Raw genomic sequence first — 22742 nt, forward strand, 5'->3', positions numbered from 1 at the left:
TTGATTATTGGTGGTGTAGCTGTGTCTCACATTGATTATTGGTGGTGTAACTGTGTCTCACATTGATTATTGGTGGTGTAGCTGTGTCTCACATTGATTATTGGTGGTGTAGCTGTGTCTCACATTGATTATTGGTGGTGTAGCTGTGTCTCACATTGATTATTGGTGGTGTAGCTGTGTCTCACATTGATTATTGGTGGTGTAACTGTGTCTCACATTGATTATTGGTGGTGTAGCTGTGTCTCACATTGATTATTGGTGGTGTAACTGTGTCTCACATTGATTATTGGTGGTGTAACTGAGTCTCACATTGATTATTGGTGGTGTAGCTGTGTCTCACATTGATTATTGGTGGTGTAGCTGTGTCTCACATTAATTATTGGTGGTGTAACTGTGTCTCACATTGATTATTGGTGGTGTAGCTGAGTCTCATTAATTATTGGTGGTGTAGCTGTGTCTCACATTGATTATTGGTGGTGTAGCTGTGTCTCACATTGATTATTGGTGGTGTAACTGTGTCTCACATTGATTATTGGTGGTGTAGCTGTGTCTCACATTGATTATTGGTGGTGTAGCTGTGTCTCACATTGATTATTGGTGGTGTAGCTGTGTCTCACATTGATTATTGGTGGTGTAGCTGTGTCTCACATTGATTATTGGTGGTGTAGCTGTGTCTCACATTGATTATTGGTGGTGTAGCTGTGTCTCACATTGATTATTGGTGGTGTAGCTGAGTCTCACATTGATTATTGGTGGTGTAGCTGTGTCTTACATTGATTATTGGTGGTGTAGCTGTGTCTCACATTGATTATTGGTGGTGTAACTGTGTCTCACATTGATTATTGGTGGTGTAACTGAGTCTCACATTGATTATTGGTGGTGTAGCTGAGTCTCACATTGATTATTGGTGGTGTAACTGTGTCTCACATTGATTATTGGTGGTGTAGCTGTGTCTCACATTGATTATTGGTGGTGTAGCTGTATCTCTCATTAATTATTGGGAGAGTGGTGTACCTGTGTTTAAAACTAAACTGATCATTGGGAGAGTGGTGTTATGAAATTTGATTCGGGCAGCTGGGACCAGAACTTCCTCTGTGATTTATAGATACCTCTGTGTGGTCCTTCATAGTCAGTGTCTGTTAGTAGTTCATGATAGCCTGGGCCATTTCCTTTAGGCAATCAGTCAGTATCTCAACTTGACTCAAGGATTTTAAATGTTTAAACAATATGGAATAATTGATTTATTGGATAATGATGGGTGCATACTTTTCTGGTAATGACTGAATCCTGCACATTTACCATTTCCCATTTTCAGAGCCATGTTTACTCACTGAGAAAAAGGTGTTCAATGTAGCTAGTGTTAATTTGAGAGTTTCCTCTCAGCAAAGAATGCCATGTTTTGCCATTAAAAAAGTGGAATTCTGGGGTTTTAAGTGAAATTAAAAGTAAACAGTGTTGCAAAAAACTATTTGTTTCTAATAAGTCAAATATTAGGGGTATTGGTTTGATAATAACTGTCTGCTGGTCAGAACGACCACTTCAGTTAAAGAGCGATGTGTCTGATTGACAGCCGAGACTAGAAATAGTGTGGGGGTGCCACTGATTTGATCCATACATGGGGGTGAGTGAAGGATTGTGTCCTTAGTGCAGCAGGGGGCACACTCAGTGATGTGGACCTTACTGGCCGGGATGAATTTCTTTTACCAAACTCCTGATTTGTGCTGGCAAATGAATGGGTGTTGAGTTGGATGAATGACTCTTGGAACTTGACTGAATAGATGGAAAGCGATTTTTGCTCTCCCTGTCTGACCTCCATAATGGACAGTAAAGAGTGGTATAGAATCATAGCTGAATTAAGCCCACACTTGATCAATTTTGCCTAATAGAGTCCATCTATCTTGTGAAAGCTGTAATAATAACGTCATTCAGCCAGGATGGCAAAATAACGTTTCCCATCATACTTTCTATCAAGGTCAATGATTTCCTCATTGTGGGCCCAGTCATGTGGCTGGTGACAACATTATTGCCAGCAGTGTGTCTAGAAGAGACTGGTGATAGACTGTAACCAACATGGCAGACGCTGAGGAAGCCCACTGCTGTCAGAGTCATCACTTTAACAAACGTGGTGGAAAATAGCTGGCAAAAACCTAGTGAAGCTTGCTAGCCATTTATGGCAGAAAAGAAAGCTGAAAGCTTGTACTTGGCATTGTTAGCTTAGAAGCTGTCCCAGAGACATCTTGAGAGGTTCTTCTGTATGGTGGTTGTTATCAGAAATTGTTCATTAATGGAACTAAATGTCATGTTCCTATGTATAAAACTGAAATCTGAATCTGCTGTCTGATGAAGTATGCGTGATTTAGAAAGTCTGTGCAGTGATGACTCTTTCAACATGTGAGATGTAGTAAAGCAAGTCTACCTTTTATCTGCTATAGAAACAACATTGAAACACCTCCTGTGGGAAATGTTCGATTTAATGAAAGTGCATAAAACATCCATAAGCTTGGCGTGCGTTTCAGTAAACTGTAGAGGCCAAAACCATTTGTGAAACAAGTCTGTAAGAATGATGGATATGTCTGACGTTTGATTTCATTGTTTTAAGATCTGTTCTCTCAACCAAAAACAATGAACTGTAAAATTTCTTCTTCCGAGCAGCATCATGTAAATGGTGGCTATTGATCCCAGGAACATTACATGCATTGTTGTGTTTGAAGTAGGTATTCCCCTCACACCTGATGTTGCAGCTATTACTGATGACTTCCCTCATCAGGGAGTGCCCAGGAGACGTGCTTCATACAGTATTTCTCCACACCACTTACAGTGGCAGTAGACCAGAGAGAATGGAAACGTTGAGAAAAAGACTGAAACAATCATTTTATAATGAACACATTCCATTTTGTGGTTCTGCGTACCAATTCCGGGATTGTCCCCCAAGCCATCAGTGGTCTGACTGAAAGTGGGTCTCGGTACTGGCTTGACAGTGTATGCTGTAAATCAGGAAATTAATGCATCACTAAATTAATGTGCTTATAGACCCTTGGGCTCAAATGCGTCATGAAATTAATGAGAGTAGCCCTATCTTTGAACGTTTAAGACACATCAAGACCATAGATCTAGAATCCAAAGATATAGTACAGGGTGATAACAGTTCAATTAACTTCAACTCCGTGACATGGGAATATAATATCCAGGAAATCAAAAGAAGACATATTCTATTGAGAAAGGTCACCACCGAATGTACAGATTTCCTGAGTTGTTACATGTGTAGGTTTGTAACAACTGAACATATATAAGCATTGTTGTGTATTTACCGCAGCTGTTGTTACTCAGCTATGTGTTTGAGCTGTGTTTTGCTTGTAATTACAAGATTATGTGACAAGATTAGCAAGAACAAATATGTGGTCATAGATGCTTGGCATCAGTCATTTAACTGCTCGATGAACTTGTTTGAACAAACTGGCCATGCTTGACAGGAAACGTAGTTTGAAGCACTAAATCGTGCGCTCAAACCCATTGTTTATGGTGGGTGTTGTTATGTATGTCACCCTATACACCAAGGCATGGTGAACCTAACATGAGAGCACAATGTAATCAGTAAGAATGTGCCACTTTATGTATGCAAGCTACAAAAACTACTATTTATCAAATAATTTCATGCTTGGTTTAATTTCATGATTTTCAGTACTACAGATAATTTCATTCAAAAATAGTCCAGTGTGTCGAGGTTTGCTGTCTATGCACAATCTTATTGCCCCTGAATTCTATAAAACGTGTATGTCCGATGTACTTTCTCCCTTATGCAAGATTAGAAAGGGGTATGTTTCAAACATTTCAGTGTGTGAGTATAGGAATGCCACGATACATCGATACATCAATGCATTGATACTTTTTCTAAGACGATACAATTATCGATACATTCAAAACTGTGTCGATATTTAGTTTTGAAAGTATCGCTTTAAATGTGTTTATGTATCATTTTCATATTGCAATTGTATCATGTTTTTGATGTTATGAGAGTTATAGAGGGTTATTTTTCATGCACAAAGATAGGAAATTAGAACTTTTTAATCTCTGAGAATCAAAAATGTTGATCTTTTCATGGACTATTATAAAATATGTAATATTAATGTTCAAAATGTAACTAAATTTACGCAATAATGCCGTGAAAATAGGTATCATGATATGTATCGGATCGTGACATGGGTATCGGGATACATATCGATTCATGAAACTTCTATTGTGACATCCCTAATGCATAGCATATTTATTTATATATAACTGTTATTTTCCTCTGATGTCATGGAATGTCAGTGTAAAGTCTGCCATGTAAGGATGTGTTTTGCAATATAGTTCTCTGACCCAGTGTTTGGAAGAACGTTGTAGTATTATCATAGTTTGACTGGGAAAAGAGGGCATGATTTGTTCCTTGATTGCACAATGCCACGATGGTTTGTTCCTTGTTGGTCCCTGTATCCAGCAACTTGTTTCACATTTCTTTATTCAGGGATGAGAATTTTCCTCGGATCGGCAGAATTCCAGGAATTTCATAAGGCCAAGGGTAATTTTTGTGAATCGTCTAGATCGGATATAGATGCTAAACCCCCCGGCTAGTTTTCAGAGTTTTTTCTCAAAACTTCATTCTCATCCCTGTTTATTCCACGTGTAATGTCACTGTTGTGATCCTGTGCACTTTGAAAATCCCTGTCTTTTAGTGCTGATGATCTAGAAAAATAGTAATGAAATACCTTCCTGGTGCCACAAGAGATTAAACATTTTTTTACCAACAAAACCATGTTTGACAATGTTTATGAACGTGTGTAAAACGGTAGGTCGGAAGTACTTCAAGTTTTGAATGTTTATGTGTATCTTCTAATCTATGTTTTTGGAAGTATCAGACTGTTGCCCCGAATCTTTTAGAGGTCAGAGGTCTCAGTTGGGAGTATGATCCCACAATCCAATCATGACAAATACAGTTGGTAAGCTCGCTTCATTTGCCACATAACCTACATCGTGATGGGATACAGTACATATTAACTCGCATTTATCACACACACTGAGCAGCAAAACAAGCAATCAAATGAAATCAAGTGAGTGGCAGAAATTTCCAACCATGTATATTTCAGGTGGCAAATCAGATATAAAGTCATTTCTGATGTATGCTGCCAGTAATTTCAGTCTCTGTATGTTATGCCGATGACCAAGCAATAATTGGAACAGTCAAACCAGCCAGCTTCCATCCTCCGCATCACTCACAGCTCATAACTCCCTCATCCCTGTACTAGGCAATTTATAAGACACATGGTCAGAATCTCACACACACAGATCTGATTATAGGAGATCGTGGAGGTAGACACTGACACACTGGCTCTGCTTGATCCCAGAACACCCACAGCCGTGACCTAACATTGTCTGACACAGGACCATATTCAGCAAATACACGGCAAACAGTAATCAATTGTGCAAATATTGGGAACTGTAACAATTTCCAGGAGCAAATGGGCTCCCAGTTCTTTACCTTATTGACACTGGGGATGATGTCCAGCCTTAGTGGAAACAGTAGGAATATAGCCAGGGATTCCAAGGTGGCGCTTTCATCTCAGGTCTTCATTATTGTGTGGCACACAGATTACTGGATATTGCATAGACATTGTCAGGCATGTGATTATTGTTCATGGTTGGCAGTGGTTAGCGTAGATAGTACAGGAAGCCACTAATCTGGGCCCAAAGGCGTGGAGAAATAACAGAGGTGAAGTTAGCCTGGTTGTGGGACAATCAGCATGTGGAATGAGCCCTCATTGTTTACCCTGAGATCATTCACAAAACACGCAAACCTCATGGTTTGATTTGGCATATTTGTGCAATTTGTGAAGCCTTTTTTTTCTTGTCCCTAGGATGCTGCTTGAAAGTATTGTAAAATACATGCTCACTCACTCACTCACTCATGAAATGGTTTATTTTTGCTCATGGCTGCACATCACAAGTTAAACCAGGTTGTCTATACCTTTTGACAATGCTAGATAATGTTGGATTCCATTAACTAACAATTCTAATCATAAGAAACTTAAGTTTGATTAATATTGAAAGAGAAATACATTAAACATTATATCTTCTTAAATTTTTAGATCACTGCAAAAACCTAAATGGATGTTATGTTTGTTTCTATATTTTGACCACTGTGTTCTGTAAAAGGAAACAGGAACAAAGCTGAAGATGGAACTGTAGCATGTTTTATGAAATTCTAGTAGCGTTTATCCTGTCTGTACACTCTAACATGGTTTGGTCTTCATGATTCGGGGATTCAGCTGTGATAGTGCTGATGGCAGGGTACCACTCACAATAATCACTTTTGTAAATCGTAATGTTTATCGAAATGATTGGAATCTGTGGTGTGGTAGACTTCATAGGCTTATTTATAAATCCTAATCAGTTGGATAACGTATGGGACTGACTCTGGTCTTTGACCTGGCAATGGAGAACCCCAGTGGCCCTGATCAACCTCCCTCCATCTGCCCTGGCCTAGAAACCAACCAGATGGGAGCAGGAACTGTAGGGATATCTGTTCAGAATTGATTCAGTGACCGGCCTTCCATTCTAAATCCAAGTAGACATCAATTAGGTTGTGTTATGCTACTAACCCTTCTCCACCTAACCCAGTCTCCACTTCCCTTCCTACCATTAGTTCATCATAGGTCCACAGGTGTCACTGCCAAGTGAGGGAGAATTGATTTGGGAGACTCAGTTACACATTGGCAACAGTGGAGCAAGACTTCTTGGTGATAATGACCTTAATGATGTGAGGAAACATTGGTCTAGCTAACCATCAGCGATGAAGGAAAAGTCCATTTGTTTTTAATTACTGTTGCTCAGTGATTGTAGTTAAATGCACAAGAACTGTTTACTGTATCCATCTTTCTGTCCCCTGAAAATATTAATTTAAAGTTAATTTTATGATGTTGACTTTATTCAGGTCTAAACCCTTCTCAGTGTCACATGTCAGGAGCTGCATTCATCTTCCTCTGTTCCTCACAGTTGGGTTTTGTGGCCAATCAACTTACAGACAGGATCCCCACTTCGACATCACTCATGACATTGCCACCTTCCCATTCCCACCACTTGAACCACCATACTTTGTATCCAACATTTGGCTTGCTACAATCTTTGTCCTACGATGCCCCAATCACTTCTTCTTTCCTGCCCTCATGCGCTCCCGTCTAGGGGAGGTAGTTTATCTCAGACTGGGGGCTCTTCACAAAGGACTCAAACAGAATACAAGTCTTTGATCATCGATGGCTAATTTGTCCCGTCATTAGCCACCACTGCAAGACGCAGGTCCTACAACCTTCTTCAGCATCATATGCAGATATTTTGATTGCATAATTAGATTTGATCAAACTTCAGAAGCAGTGTATCCTTCTCATTCCTGGCTGCATCAAGATCCATCCCAGCACTAATATAACTTATCAAAGTTTGGAAAGATTTAAGACTTTATGATCAAGATGTGGCAGGTCCGTGATCAGGTTTAATTACAATTAGCCTGTTGTTGAGGGACATTGTAGCTGCCCTAATGGCCACTGTTTACATCAATATCACTTGTGACAGAACATCAATTCTGGGGTAGAAATATCAGCAAATCTGAAGCTTTCATCCCAGCTTGGTCAAGATACACATCTGAAAATAGTTGTCAAAAGTCAATACCACCAGAATCAAGGGTGTGTTGTGTGCCTGGCCTTCACAACATCACTCTGTGCAATCAATTGGTTCTCAATGGCATCTAGATTGAGGAAGTGCTGAAGGGCTGTGATCAGTCCTCTGCAGGTCAGACTTGAAGATTACTATCATAACACAGTTAATGATTACATGGCCAGCAAACTGCAAAGGGAGTTACAAACAAACATGTATTTATCAGCCTTTGGATTTCTAAAGAACTCATTTTGAAGGGAAGCATGTTTTTTCTTGTATATTTCAGGTGAAATATAAATAGCAGGACTAGGCAGGAAGGAGTTAATGGGTTTGTTGGTTAGGCTCCATCAAGTCAATCTTGGTTTAATTGTTTGATTTTCCTTATTTTTTATTTTCCAGCAAGTAATATGTTCAAAAGAAATCAGAGCCATGATGAACTATGGTAATTGGTCTGATGTTGTCAGTCAGAACATTTCTGTAGTTAACCATTGTGAAAAATAGAATTTATGTCACTTTTTCTCTTGCTTTCAGATCAAAGCAGCTTATCAAAGATGCTATTCTTGACAACGACTTTCTCAAGAATCTGGATGCAACGCAAGTTCGAGAAATCGTTGATTGTATGTACGAGAAGAAAATATGCCGTGGTCAGCACATTATACAAGAGGGTGAATCAGGACAGCATCTGTATGTCTCTGCAGGTGAGTCCAATGGTTGGTGAGTGGAGAAGGAAGGAATATGTGAACCAAGGTTCTCCACATATATCTGGCAATGTAGGAATAAAGGTGTAACAACTGATCCAACCAATTGCAGCCACACTTATAAAGCTATTAATGGCCATTACGCTAGCACTCATTAAATACACGTAATGAAGCTTGGTATGTAGTCGTTAGTCTTAAGCATGTGTGTTTAAGTCATCTAAGTATTATGTAAAAAGATTTTGAAATGCTTGGAACTTTGTTCAATAGCTGTATTTTATTTCAAACTGTTGGCTAGATATGCAGGTGAGCTACTGTACATAGTTTACTGGCTGTGTGCATTTAATTTTTTCCCAACAATTTTGTTTGAATAAACTTCGATGTAAGAAAGTTTATGGATCTTGTCAGCAGATATAAGCTCTTTAGATTACCTCTGCTTGAATATTCAGTATAACATTGATCAATGATTTCAATATGTTTCCTACACAAGATCTTCTACTGGTGTTGTGTATCACTGTGGTAGTGATATATATAGAGTTCCTGTCTCATTGGGGAGCCTATTCCTCTTTTGCTGATTAAAATGACATATTGTGTAGCAATTTGAGCCTTCACTTCCCCGAAAACAAGCACTTGCTGATGATTGTGAGAAGGAAGACTGTTATATGATGCCTGTAAGCAAGCAGTAGCTGAGAGTGTGAGCGATGTGTTGTGTGTGACTGTATCCCTCAACCCAGGCTGCAATCTCATTACACCATCTTGTTCACAGACAGCGTATCAGTGTGACAGGAATTGATTGTAGGCTAACTGAACATATTTCCTGGCGGGTCTACAAGTGTTTCCTCTGAACATCAGAGGCCATCTATTTTGGTCAAGTGTTTGGATGTGAGGCCTGTCATCACACTACCTGATTCATCCAGCCAGCCACTGTGTTGTCCAGGCAATGGCCATACAATACACTAGCATTAGTTCCAACAATTGGCACTGGCCTGTTACGTTTAATGTGAGAAGATGTCAGTGCTTGTTTGATGCTTCATTAACATGACTACTCTGATCATTGTCTGGGAGTCGGGGTCCAATATTACAGTCACAATGAGATTTGTGGTGTCTTCTGCGCTACTGATTAATGAGCTGGCTGACAGTGCTGATTAAACTGTTGTATTGATCACAGTGGAATACAATGTTGGGTAATAAGCATGAATCGTGGTAAATACTTAAGATGTATTAGTTTTAGCTGCTGTCTTTTAGTGGCACCGGACACATTATTGGTTGGACACAATATCAGTGTTTCCCAAGTGTCCAGGATCCAGTTATACCCAATTGTACAGTTAGACTGGGTAGATAGATTACAGTCCAGTAAAGACGTTAGTATGACATTCAGTGCTATATTGGTTCAGAAGAAAATTAATTATCCTCACAAAATACATCCAGTCAGCCTTAGGATTGTGCTTGTGATTAGAGTTGACTGAATAGAAACCAGTTTGACACAGATGTATTTGAAACATAAACTGATAGTCATCTGTCAGTCGTAGAGCAGATACTGTTATCTTGGAAGCTCCCTCCGATTGTTGTCTGATGTGAGATTGTTTGATTGCTTGCGGATGATAGTCTCCTTCACCTTATATGTCTTCCTATCATGAAATGCTGGGCTGTTCTCCGCTGTCCACATTGAAGGAAGTATGATAAAGTTTAGCCTTATCTATAATCAGTATCTTCCTTGTAATTGTACAACAGTTCTTACCCATGGGCAGTACTTTCCGCTTAAGGTGCCAGTGGTTTTAACCTTGCCCAATACCATCCCTCACTCTCCAAGATAGTTTCCACAATGATTCTGCAGGGACTTCCCAATGTTATGCCTGAATCAATATCCTGTTAATTGAGTGTCGCAGAGCGTGTATGCTTGGACATTTTATTGCCCAGCTATTGGGAGAAGTGCCCGTCTATTGGTTGTCCGTCCACACAACTCAAGCTCAGTTTCATCAAGATTCCTGCCAACCACTTTTTTGTGGCCATCTGAGCCTGTTTATTTCTCCCCTATAACAACAGTTCATCAATAAACCTTATGGTTGACTTGTGTGATGTGAAGAGGTAAATGCTACAAGAGTGAGCCTTGCGTTAGTGCAGGCTTTACGACCTGTTCTCCAGTAAATGACAATGAGTGAAACGGAACTGATTGTCGAGTTTGAAGAGCAATCGGTTTTATAGAACAAACATGAATGTGTTGGCTCAGCAGAGCTTCAAGATAGTGTGCAAGAAGATGTCTGAGTGAGTCACAGGACGTTTATTTCCATCAATCTCCCTGAACAGGTGCTCGCCAGTCTCAGGTTGAACCCAGGTGTCACATATCTATGATAGGATGAGGTGTGTGAAAGGCTGTTTTGACATACAAATTCCACAGTCAGGTGAAAAATGGTATGCAACTTTCTGAAAGTGTTCCAATGGGAATGAAAAGTAGTTATTTTGATTAACTTGTAAATTTTAGACAATGAAACACATGAGAATTACAGAGGAAATGTTTCCGTTGTTAAAGCCAAGTTAGAGGGCTATTATATGGTGGCAATGGCTTACTCCAGAGACCATATAATATGGTCTCTGCTGACTCTAACTACCTTAATGACATTAATCATCACGCTGGCCATCAAATATACCTGTATTATTCCTTATGAACAACAACTACTGAATGGCGTTATTTACATATGTTCTGTAAAGGGGCAGATGTGATACCCTGAAGCCCAGTGTGCAGCAGGCCGACCATCATGCTACATGTGTTGAGCTTGGTGTAAGATACAGAGTGTAGAGAGTAGGTTATGATAGGGAAGTATCTTTGTCCTGACATCCTGGAACCAAACAAACCCAATACTGTTTGTGTTGTGAATCACCAGATGCTCCAAGCATTGTCACTCCCAAGATGACCTTGGAGTACATGGAGCTTCATTAGAACCTGTGTAGGGAGAGATTGTTTCAGTGGGATGCCTGTGGGTCCACAGCTGTGTAGCGGCTGGTTCTGCAGCTGATCAGGAATCTCTAGTTACCCTGCGGATGTATACGTCTGCTCACGCTGTCCATTAGTGCAGCGTATACATGCACAGCAACAGGAAGACACCACTGAGAATGACAGGAGAGCACAGCATGCATGTTCCATTGCTTTCTAAACATTTGATACATTTAAGCATTCCGAAAATACTCATCCATTCTCAATTGTAAACAATATCATGAACTGCAAAATAATGGTGGTTTTGATTTCAATTTTATAGGGAATATAGCTGGTTTTATAAGAGCACATTTCTACTGAGGTGTTCTGGGAAGAGAGAAACTTGAATGTCTGATATATGTTCTACCCAACTTGCCATTCCTGGGGCAACCGCTGTTGGTGTTCATCTTCCAGACAGTTTCACCTATGGGTTCAATAACATCAATCTCTTCTTCCCTTAAACAAAGAAATGTTAAAACAAATCAACAAATTCTCTTTATTTCGATCTCAGGGTTTTTATTCATTAGCACATGTCTGAAGGAATGTTTATTTTCACAATTACTGCCTTGGCTACAGCTGCAGGAGTGGCCAGTCTGTGCTGTGTATAAAACCACACATAACTAGCTAATATTTCTTTACAAGTCCTAAAAATAAGACTTGTGTTGCTTCAAGAAAAAGGCTGATAGCTCCGATAGAGCTTTCAGTGTTTTGTGTTTGATGCCGAGGGGAAGTGATTACTAACTGGCTGTGGCAATGACTTCGGAGGGGAAGGGCCATCTCAGTCATTCACAGTCACCGTCAAATGGACTTTTTATGTCAATAATCAATTCTCAGATTATGGCAAAAATGGTTTTATTGCTTGAGCCAAGAGGGAATTGATTCTGGGCGTTTTGTTTAATGGAGTAAGGCACAATGTCGACAGCTCCCTAAGTTGGAGAAATAAACACGTTGACTCAATATGTCATCAGTCACTGGAGTCAGGAGAAACGTTGCTCTTTAGAACTACCTGTTAAATTATCAATTCTTAATAAAAGATATTGAACGTTTATTGATACTGCAAATTGATGAGGATTTCAAACAAGTTAGTGGAAGTTAACATGCAGGCAGGACGTCAGATTGGTGTTATGTGCTCTAGCATGGCTAGGTCTCAACACTGTATATTTGGTTCAACTGAAAGAATGACAAAAAAATATCATGTCTCGTAAATGTTTCTAATGATACCAAATTGTAGTTATAATCAGAAATATGACAAGAAGAGTTTAATTATGGCATCTAGAACAGGAAGATCTGATCTACATGAAACCATTAAGATAGCATTGACAAATGGTGATAATGAGTATAATATATCAAGACAAGTAAACTCTCATGATATGTATTGTATCTTTGAGGTTTGAATTGTTTTTTGGGTTAGTTAGAACTTACTAAAGTGGCTTGGGAATAAGATGCTTATCATCCAATACAACATTTTTAAGTTCTTACGATTCAGCTGTGTATTAAGAAGAGTCAGGTAGACAAGTGGTAGAAGTGAAGGTTTGATCCTTGACGTGGGCACAATATGTGAAGAATCCATCTTTCTGTCTACACTGTGATGTTTCTGGACTACTACTACTGATGATAATATGTGCATTTATAATGCGCTAAACTCCATTCACTAGGTGAATGCTCATAGTGCTAATGGGGGGGGGGTAGCCTAGTGGTTAAAGCGTTGGCTCGTCACGCCGAAGACCCGGGTTCAAATCCCCACATGGGTACAATGTGTGAAGCCCATTTCTGGTGTTCCCCGCCGTGATGTTGCTGGAATATTGCTAAAAGCGGCGTAAAACCTAACTCAGTCAGTCAGTCATAGCGCTAACAATCAAAGCACAGCACATTATTACCCCGGATAACACAACCTGCCTGTGAGGTGCTAGAAGGTGAATAGTCACATGGCTTATCCCACCGGGTACCCTTTTTCTGCTGGGTGAGCAGAGGCATAAAAAATAAACATGCTCAGTCAGTCACTCACATGTCTTTCAGAGGGAGAGCTGGAGGTTCAGAAAGAGGGTCGGACGCTGGGCAGGATGACACCGGGACGTGCGTTCGGGGAGCTTGCCATCCTCTACAACTGTACCAGAACTGCCTCTGTCAAGGGTAAGTCAGCTCACTTAGTGGCTGGGAAATCTGTGGAAGCATGAACCTGTGGCATCGTTGAGAAATTTCCTTGGGTTCGATGAGGTTTGGCTTCAGCAAGATGCTGGTTAAATTTAATAAAAAATACAGCTATGATCATTAATGATTTTTCATGACAATATACAAATTGTATACAAGAACTACATGTACAACACAACATGCACCTTAACTAAACAACATGGACAACCCAGTAAAGCTGAACTTAAGCTGCCACAACTGATCAATTACTTATCATTATATAGAAATGCCTCATACGACAAGATCCATGGATTGTCATTGGCCAGGAATTGAAAACAGTATTTTTCACTTCAACACTCGTCTTCAGATCAACTCACTCAATATTCACTTTAGTCATGATTGTTAACTTTACAAATCTGATTATTTCACTTCAAAATTGTTGACACTCATGTCACTCTGTATAAGATTACGCCAGGACACCCTTATAATATGTATACTCACCTGCGACTCTAAACACCCACCTGCCTGACACCCTGAATACCCATCTCTGCCAACCCTGATCACCCATCTGCCTGACACCCTGAACTCCCACCTGCCTGACACCCTGAACACCACCTGCCTGACACCCTGAACACCCACCTGCCTGACACCCTAACACCATCTGTCCGACACCCTGATCACCCACCTGCCTGACACCCTGAACACCCTCCTGCCTGACACCCTGAACACCAATCTGCCTGAGCACCCACCTGCCGGACACCCTGAACACCCACCTATCTGCCACCCTGAACACCCATCTGCCTGACACCCTGAACACCACCTGCCAGACACCTTGAACACCCACCTGTCTGACACCCTGAACACCCATCTGCCTGACACCCTGAACACTCACCTATCTGACACCCTGAACACCCACCTGTCTATCGACCTTGACCCTGATGTGTATGTTACAGCGGTGGTTGATGTAAAGGTGTGGGTGCTGGACCGCCGGATCTTCCAGGCCATCATGATGAAGACTGGTCTCCAGAGACGAGAGGAGAGCACCAGGTTCCTCAGAAGGTTGGTGCCATTCATCACACTAAACCTTTTAGTCTCTTGTCAGTGAGATATTGCATACCAAATTATATCATTTGCTGTCATTTACCTAGTGTCCTTGCATTCCATCCTTTCTTTCATAGGTTCTTGGGTTTTTATTTAGGTTTTTAGACATTTACCTGTCATGATACAAGGTGAAGCAATTTCAAGGGTATTTGTCAGTCTGGGATCATTACAACCCGACAGGCTTAAATCACTGCTCATATAATCCACAACACTAGTTTGCCAGATAGAGGCAGAATTACATTACATTCCACCATGATGGCCTTGATTCATTTAGTCCTTTTCTTCACTCATTCAGTTATCTACTGAAAGTTAAATCGGTACAGAGTTGGACTGACAATGGCCCGGAGGTAGGAATCTTATGGATACACTAATCGGACAGTTGTTTTGCGTCAATATTTACCCTTCTATTCCCTGGTGACTAGACGATATTAGGGTTTGATATTTCCCTCCCAAGGCAGTGTGACCATGTGTGTGTGTGCTGCGTGATGACGTGTGTGCTGGAACTCATGAGGCCTGCATTGTGGTTGTCTGGTGATTGCGATGACCATCTTGGCTGCTACCATGGCAGTAATGAGAGCCATCTCCACCAGCCATCTCCCAACAATGGGGAAGCAGAACAAAGTGTGCATTGTGGTGTCCAAGGACCTCTAATTGCCATGTTTCATGTTTGGGGTGGACTGTCCCCGTAGGCAAATGCCAGCGGGCCGTCAACTCGCACACTCAATGCGGCACCAATTAGTGGACCCAACATCAGACTAGGGGAATGAGATATTGAATCTGGTGTCATGTGGGGGCCAGGTGTCATGTAAAGATGTCATCTAAAGAGAAATAAATGTTATATAGATAGGCGAATGTCATGTAGAGGGAGTTCAGGTACAATGTAAAGGAAGTATCAGGAGTTGATAGAGAGGTATCGCATTTCATGTAGAGAAAGACCAAATGTCATGTAGAGAAAGACAAATATCATGTAGGGAAAGACAAATATCATGTAGAGAAAGACCAAATGTCATGTAGAGACAAATATCATGTAGAGAAAGACACATATCATGTAGAGAAAGACACGTATCATGTAGAGAAAGACAAATATCATGTATAGAGAGAGATAAATGTCATTTAGAGAAATACAAATATCATGTAGAGAAATATCAAATGTCATGTAGAGAAACACAAATATCATGTAGAGAAAGACCAAATGTCATGTAGAGAAAGACAGGTGTCATGTAGAGAAAGACAGTTGTCATGTAGAGAAAGACAGATATGTAGAGAAAGACAAATGTCATGGAAAGACCAAATGTCATTTAGAGAAAGACATGTCATGTAGAGAAAGACAAATGTCATGTAGAGAAAGACAAATATGTAGAGAAAGACCAAATGTCACGTAGAGAAAGACATATCATGTAGAGAAAGACAAATGTCATGGAGAGAAAGACCAAATGTCATTTAGAGAAAGACATGTCATGTAGAGATACACAAATATCATGTAGAGAAAGACCAAATATTATGTAGAGAAAGACCAAATGTCATTTAGAGAAAGACATGTCATGTAGAGATACACAAATATCATGTAGAGAAAGACCAAATATTATGTAGAGAAAGACAGATGTCATGTTTAAAGGGGTCAGGTATCGTGAAAAGTGTGTCTTGCCATGTCATGTCAAGAGGAACCACATATCGTGCAATCACATGTATAGTAGACTAATGTCATGTGGAAAAGGAGTTTGATGTCATGAAGAGAGAGGTTAGGTGTCATGTAGGGAAGGGGTCATGTATCATGAAGAGGTGGTCTAGGTGTCATATAGCGATAGTCCTGATGTCTTGTAAACAGATGCTGGTGTAATGTCGAGTGGGATCAAGTTGCATGTAGTGGCAGAAACAGAGTGAGTGAGTTTGGTTTTGCACCGCTTTTAGCAGTATTCCAGCAATATCACTTCAGTAGAAACCCGAATAGAACTTCACACATTGTACCCCTGTGGAGAATCGAACCCAGGTCTTCGGCATGACAAGCGTAACGCTTTAACCACGAGGCTACCCCACAGCCCCTCATGAAGAATGAGGTCAGTGTCATGAGTTAGGTGTCACATAGAGAGGGTGTCGGTGTCATGTAGAGAAGACGGGAGGTATTGAAACTGGTGTGATGTAGAGAGGCTGTCAAGACCCAGACTGTGGTGTGTAGTGGGGAAGCCCAGCTCTCGATGCCATGCCGCTGATGTCTGTGTCAGATGAAGGAGTGGTAGTCTGGTGCACAGCTTCAGCTCACAGATAATCACCACACAGTTTTAAAAGGTCTCCATCCTTCTGCTGTTCTCTCTAATAGATAGTTCACATGAATAAGCATCAACAAGTAAATATTGATTTGTCAATAATCTGTTATATAGAGGACCCCTTTCACAGTAATTTGGCCCATATTCAAATCCACCATCACTGGCCAAGGTATCTGTTGACAATCTGTAAAACTATGGTATCTGAGATGGCTGTGAAACACAGGACTGTGAGGCTGGTGTTTGAGGTGCTGTGCCTAGCAGCATGTTCTGTAGTGACTGACACCTATCGCCTCACTGTTTGTCAGCAGCCAGCACTGATATTAATGTGATTCGATAGATGGGCCGCACACTGTGTGGCCTGGAATCAGAAAATGGAAGTCTTTAATGAAATGTAGTATTTCATTACATTGTGAAGCACTTGCCGTGTGCTGTAATTATGGCTTGACATTCTGAGCAGGATCGTCTCAGGCATCAGTGAATTGACTCTACTTGGACTTGAAGAGTGAATCAAACATTTGACACAGCCAATAGTGCCTGACCACATCACTTAGTCGGCCCATGGTGGCTGGTCAGGGAGGCCACCCTCTGACATTAATACACTGGCATTTGGAGTCACAAGGACTCTAATTCAACTCATCAGCCATCTTGCATCCTGTTCTGTTAGTGGGATTGGAGAGTCTCCCATGATGCCTGAATGTGTGCCTTATGTTAAACTTCTCAGTCACACAATGCAGTGTGTGTGAGTGTGTGTGTGTGTGTGTGAGAGAGAGAGAGAGAGAGAGAGAGATAGCATGTGACACAATGAGCATGCATGTGTGTGTAAGGATATGGTTTCAGTAACACTCTGTGTGTGTGTGTGTGTGTGTGGTGTCATGGTTTCAGTAACTGAGTGTGAGGTTATAGTTTCAGTAACACAATGTGTGTGTGTGCGCGTGCATGTCAGGTCATGGTTTCAGTAACTGTGAGTGTGAGGTTATGGTTTCAGTAACAATGTGTGTTTGTGCACGTGCACGTGTGTATGTGTGTGTGATGGGTTTCAGTAACTGAGTGTGAGGTTATGGTTTCAGTAACACAATGTGTGTAGGTGAGTGAGGTTATGGTTTCAGTAACTGTGTCTGTGGGAGAGGTTATGGTTTCAGTAACACAATGTGTGTAGGTGAGTGAAGTTATGGTTTCAGTAACTGTGTGTGTGAGAGAGAGAGAGAGATGTTATGGTTTCAGTAACACAATGTGTGTAGGTGAGTGAGGTTATGGTTACAGGAACTGTGTGTGTCTGTGTGAGAGAGGATATGGTTTCAGTAACTCTGTGTGTGTGAGGTTATGGTTTCAGTAACACAATGTGTGTAGGTGAGTGAGGTTATGGTTTCAGTAACTGTGTGTGTGTGTGTGTGTCTGTGGGAGAGGATATGGTTTCAGTAACACAATGTGTGTAGGTGAGTGAGGTTATGGTTTCAGTAACTGTGTGTCTGTGGGAGAGGTTATGGTTTCAGTAACACAATGTGTGTAGGTGAGTGAAGTTATGGTTTCAGTAACTCTGTGTCTGTGTGAGAGAGAGAGAGAGAGATGTTATGGTTTCAGTAACACAATGTGTGTAGGTGAGTGAGGTTATGGTTACAGGAACTGTGTGTCTGTGTGTGTGAGAGAGGATATGGTTTCAGTAACTCTGTGTGTGTGAGGTTATGGTTTCAGTAACAATGTGTGTAGGTGAGTGAGGTTATGGTTTCAGTAACTGTGGGTGGGGTATGGTTTCAGTAACACAGTGTGTGTGTGTGTGAGAGAGAGAGAGTGTGTGAGAGAGAGAGAGAGGTTATGATGGCTTTTCCTTTGGGAAAACGCTGTGTCTCCCTGTCCCTCAGGAACACTATGTGCCTCACTCAAGGACAGCGTTCACCCTTGGGATGTTGAGGATGTCCATGTGTGCCATTATATGGCACAAGAGTAACTAACCAGATCTACTGTTTTGTCATTCCTTTGAAAATACTGATATTCTGTCACAGTTTAGTCACTGGTTTGTAGCAGTAGTCCTTTCAGACAACTGATGCATTTTTGTTGTCAAATGTCGTTCCAATGTCTTTTGAAAAGAGCATATTTTTTGGTTTGGATGATATGATGTCTTTTCAAAGTTACTTTTGCCCTCAAGGGTGGCTATGTCAGTGTGCATTAGGTCCACACTCAACGGTTCTTTGTCTGCCCTGTAGTTTTTTCAGCCATCCTCTCAATTGCTCATGGAAGGACTCTTGATCTGTTAGGAAGAAGTGCAACAATTTTTAGGAACAGTTCCCTCGCCCCACAGGTCTCTAGAATCAATATGGAGCTTTTCTCCATAGCTATTGCAAGTGTCTTTTTCCTCCTTGGTCGTGGGCCTATTATAGCTCATTTGTGACACAGAGTGCACTGTTTCTGGGGGCAGATTCACTAGCAGTTGAAGTGATCTGCAGCCCGAAATAAAGATTGAGCATATGGTAATATATAGAAATAAAGATTGAGCATATGTTAATATATAGGAATAATGTGACAGAAAAAATAATAAAGTAATGCAATTTAAGAAAGAAAGAGTGATTTTTTGAAAGGATGAATTATCATATTACATACAGCCTTAACTATTTAAGGATACGTATTAAATCTCAACTGTTGAAAACTTGATGTAAAGCAGATCTTATGTGATCATGTTTTATGGTATATAGTGAGTTACAATGCAAATGCTTTTCATTGTTTCCAGTGTGCCTTTATTGAAGAATCTGCAGATCGACAAGCTTGCCAAGATTGCTGATGTTTTGGAAATAGTGAGTAGTTACAGTCAATCCTGGTTAATAATCAACCTTAGGCCAGACCAATTCTATTTCATGTTTTACAGATTTTTGTCCGTAAGGGAAAAAATAAAAATAAAATCACCTGTCAAAGTAAATACTCAAAGTATGTTACTTTTGGCAATTTAAGAAGTGTATATTGGGCACACAAAAAAACAATCTAAAAACAAAATTTCTTGTATGTTTACATTTCTGACTAATAAAAACATTAGGATTTTATTTTTTGAGCGGGGAAAATGAATTTTAATTTTTTTTCTTATTCTTGAAAAAATATGACAGGCGGATCCGTAAAACAAGAAATAAAATTGGTCTGGCCTGACGTGTATTCATGAGGCAAGGGTTTTCTATGTATTACACATGTGTTTGTAATGTTTTTACTTCCCCTTGCTGTGTATTCAAACATTGACAGTTTCATGGATACTTTGCCTGTCACGGCAGCAGCTCCCACAAACATGGACACCTATACAGTTGGTGTGTATTCCAGGAAACAAAACTTAAAGATAGGACCCTGTTTTGGACAGAATGTTATATAAATTGGTGTTTGTTTATAGGCAGTTAGTTGTGGGACTCAACACATATGCTCCAGTTTTTTCAATGTGTACAATTTTGACTTTGCTGTGACCTTGTTATCAAAATGCATAAAATGCTCTGTAAATTTCTCTGAAGTTAACGACCTGAACTTTGGTGTGTACTTTTTCTTTAGAGTGACATTCGATTTTAGTTTTAGTCCACCATATTCATACCATCATTTGTCCACAACAATTTGTATGTGACTATCGCTTGTTGGCAGTTTGTATGTGACTATCTCAATCTCTTGTTGGTAATTTAAGCTTTTGACTGCATATCTAGGTCTGCTACAGAATTATTTTCCCTTCTGTGTCTAGGTATTTTTTGAGACTTGAAGTTTGGAACACAATTAAATTATTCTTTCCTAAGCTTAGATAATAGTTCCAATGATGCACTTAAGACTATTTGATGTAATGAAGGATGATGTTAATGTCATAAGATCAGACACAGACTGTGTAAAATGTCCATTTTATTTAGGGTGATATCAGGAATTGGAGGAAACCAGTTCTTGCAGTTCTTAATGGACATCTGGACAATGGTATATACATTTATTCCCGGTCTGTAAATCACTTTGGAGCTGATACGGAAAAGTTAACCTAATCATCAGTGCCTGATATAATTCCTATTGCAAATATATGTGTACATTTGCTCTGCTGGTCAGTCTGATATGGCGTATGTCTATCCAGGACTTCTTCCACGAGGGAGAGTACATCATCCGCGAGGGGGCCAATGGCGACACATTCTTCATCATCAACAAGGGGGAGGTAAGTACAGAGTCTCTACCATTGGAGGATGCTCAGTTCAGTGAATGCATGAGTGAGTAGATTACAACATAGGTTTAAGCAGTATTCCGGCCATATCACAGTGTGAAGGAACTGGGTGTCATGCTTAGTGGCCGTAGAGGGGAGCAAAATATGAGATGTTCTATATCAAACAAAAGGGGAATAAATTCTTGATTATTCAACATGTCAAATATTAATTATGTCAAAGGAAATCAGATAAGTGCCACAGCATTGTTTAAACTATGGTGTACCTATGTTGTACCCATGTTCCCAAATGTCATTGCACTGTGTGACGACTTCTGTGAAATAATGCTGCATATCGGAAATTTAGTAAATTTATATAAATAAATATCCATTATTGATATTTATGATGATACCCATGTGGTTCAAATATTGAAAAGTTAAATATTGTTTATTATCTAATTTATTGGTAACTGTTAATACGCTAAACTGTCACTAACAACAAACTGATTCTTGCAGGTGAAGGTCACTCAGACAATACAAGGTTATGATGAACCGCGGGAAATCCGCCGATTGAAACGTGGTGACTACTTTGGTGAAAAAGCATTATTAAGGTAAAGAGGCATAGCATACTGTTATATAATTCATGTTCACATTGATTATATAACATTACACCAAGGCTGCCACACTAGATATTACCGCCAACAGCTGTCAGTATCATCCCTATACTACCAAATGATGTAAGTCCACAAGAAGGGTTGGCACATGCTTTTCAGTAGACTGTGTAACCTTATTTGATATGATCATGTTTGTTGCTGTTCCAAAAACTCTTAAGGAATGATTTCCCCAGAGATGGTGGAGATTGGAGCAGCCATAGATCTAAGTCCACATATACACATAAGCATTAAGGCAACACCAACATATATATTTTTGTAAAATTATGGCAAACCCTGATCTAAACATAACTGAACACCTTTAGAGATACCTTGGCCATGAAGTGAGAGCTACAGAACCTCCAGTTCAAAACGACCGTGAAGATCTGGGTTAGAACTGATCTTCAGTAAACCATGCTTGTCATAAGAGGCAACTAATGGGATCGGGTGGTCAGACTCGCTGACTTGGTTGACACATGTCATCTTATCCCAATTTCATAGATCGATGCTCATGCTGTTGATCACTGGATTGTCTGCTGAGTCTGTTCAAAACCGGAATAAACTGATCAAGTTTCACCACATCATTAAAATGTTGAAACTCAGATGTCTGATCAGCACCATGAGCTGATGCCTCAGGAATGTCTTCCCTGAGAGGAGTTGATGCTCCAGATGCTGACTGCAGAGTCAGTGCTGATCCCTAGGTTGGCAATAAACGTTTCATACTGCATAATGTGACAGTCAGACCCATAGTGTGGGCTGGGTGCTGATCATTTTTAGATTTTTTTAAATGAACATTCTTCAAATTGTTCACATAGCACCAATTACTGGGTACTGATTGTTAATGTCAGTTTCAATATTAATGTGATGGTAGCACCTGGTCTTCTGTTTGCCTACTCTTGTGTTGTGTTTGCTTCAATGAATGACATTTTCCCTTCATAGCACAAAACAGTGGAAGGGCCATTTTAATACTCACATGTGTGTTTGCAGGATTCCATAAGCTTTACATTCTACATGATTTCCTTGTAGCGAAGACTGCCGGACGGCCAGCGTGATAGCCCAGGCCCCTGGAGTCGAGTGTCTTACCGTAGATCGAGAGTAAGTAGTTCTGCTGTTATACAGTTTGTACAAGAAGTAATCATTTTT

At 40.3% G+C, this 22742-nt stretch overlaps 1 protein-coding gene across 1 annotated transcript in view; it reads left to right on the forward strand.

Annotated features, from left to right (window-relative positions):
* Nucleotides 1–22742, forward strand: part of LOC124277971 (cGMP-dependent protein kinase 1-like) — an 81855-nt gene that overhangs the window by 21215 nt on the left and 37898 nt on the right. The window contains exons 2-8 of the mRNA XM_046713699.1: nucleotides 8209–8375; nucleotides 13357–13470; nucleotides 14421–14526; nucleotides 19549–19612; nucleotides 20890–20967; nucleotides 21466–21560; nucleotides 22626–22694. Of these exons, the coding sequence (XP_046569655.1) occupies nucleotides 8209–8375; nucleotides 13357–13470; nucleotides 14421–14526; nucleotides 19549–19612; nucleotides 20890–20967; nucleotides 21466–21560; nucleotides 22626–22694 (693 nt within the window). The remainder of the gene's footprint in view (nucleotides 1–8208; nucleotides 8376–13356; nucleotides 13471–14420; nucleotides 14527–19548; nucleotides 19613–20889; nucleotides 20968–21465; nucleotides 21561–22625; nucleotides 22695–22742) is intronic.

This window comes from Haliotis rubra, unplaced genomic scaffold (assembly GCF_003918875.1).
Source record: "Haliotis rubra isolate DU_JTF1 unplaced genomic scaffold, ASM391887v1 Scf23, whole genome shotgun sequence".
Taxonomy (NCBI): Eukaryota; Metazoa; Mollusca; class Gastropoda; order Lepetellida; family Haliotidae; genus Haliotis; species Haliotis rubra.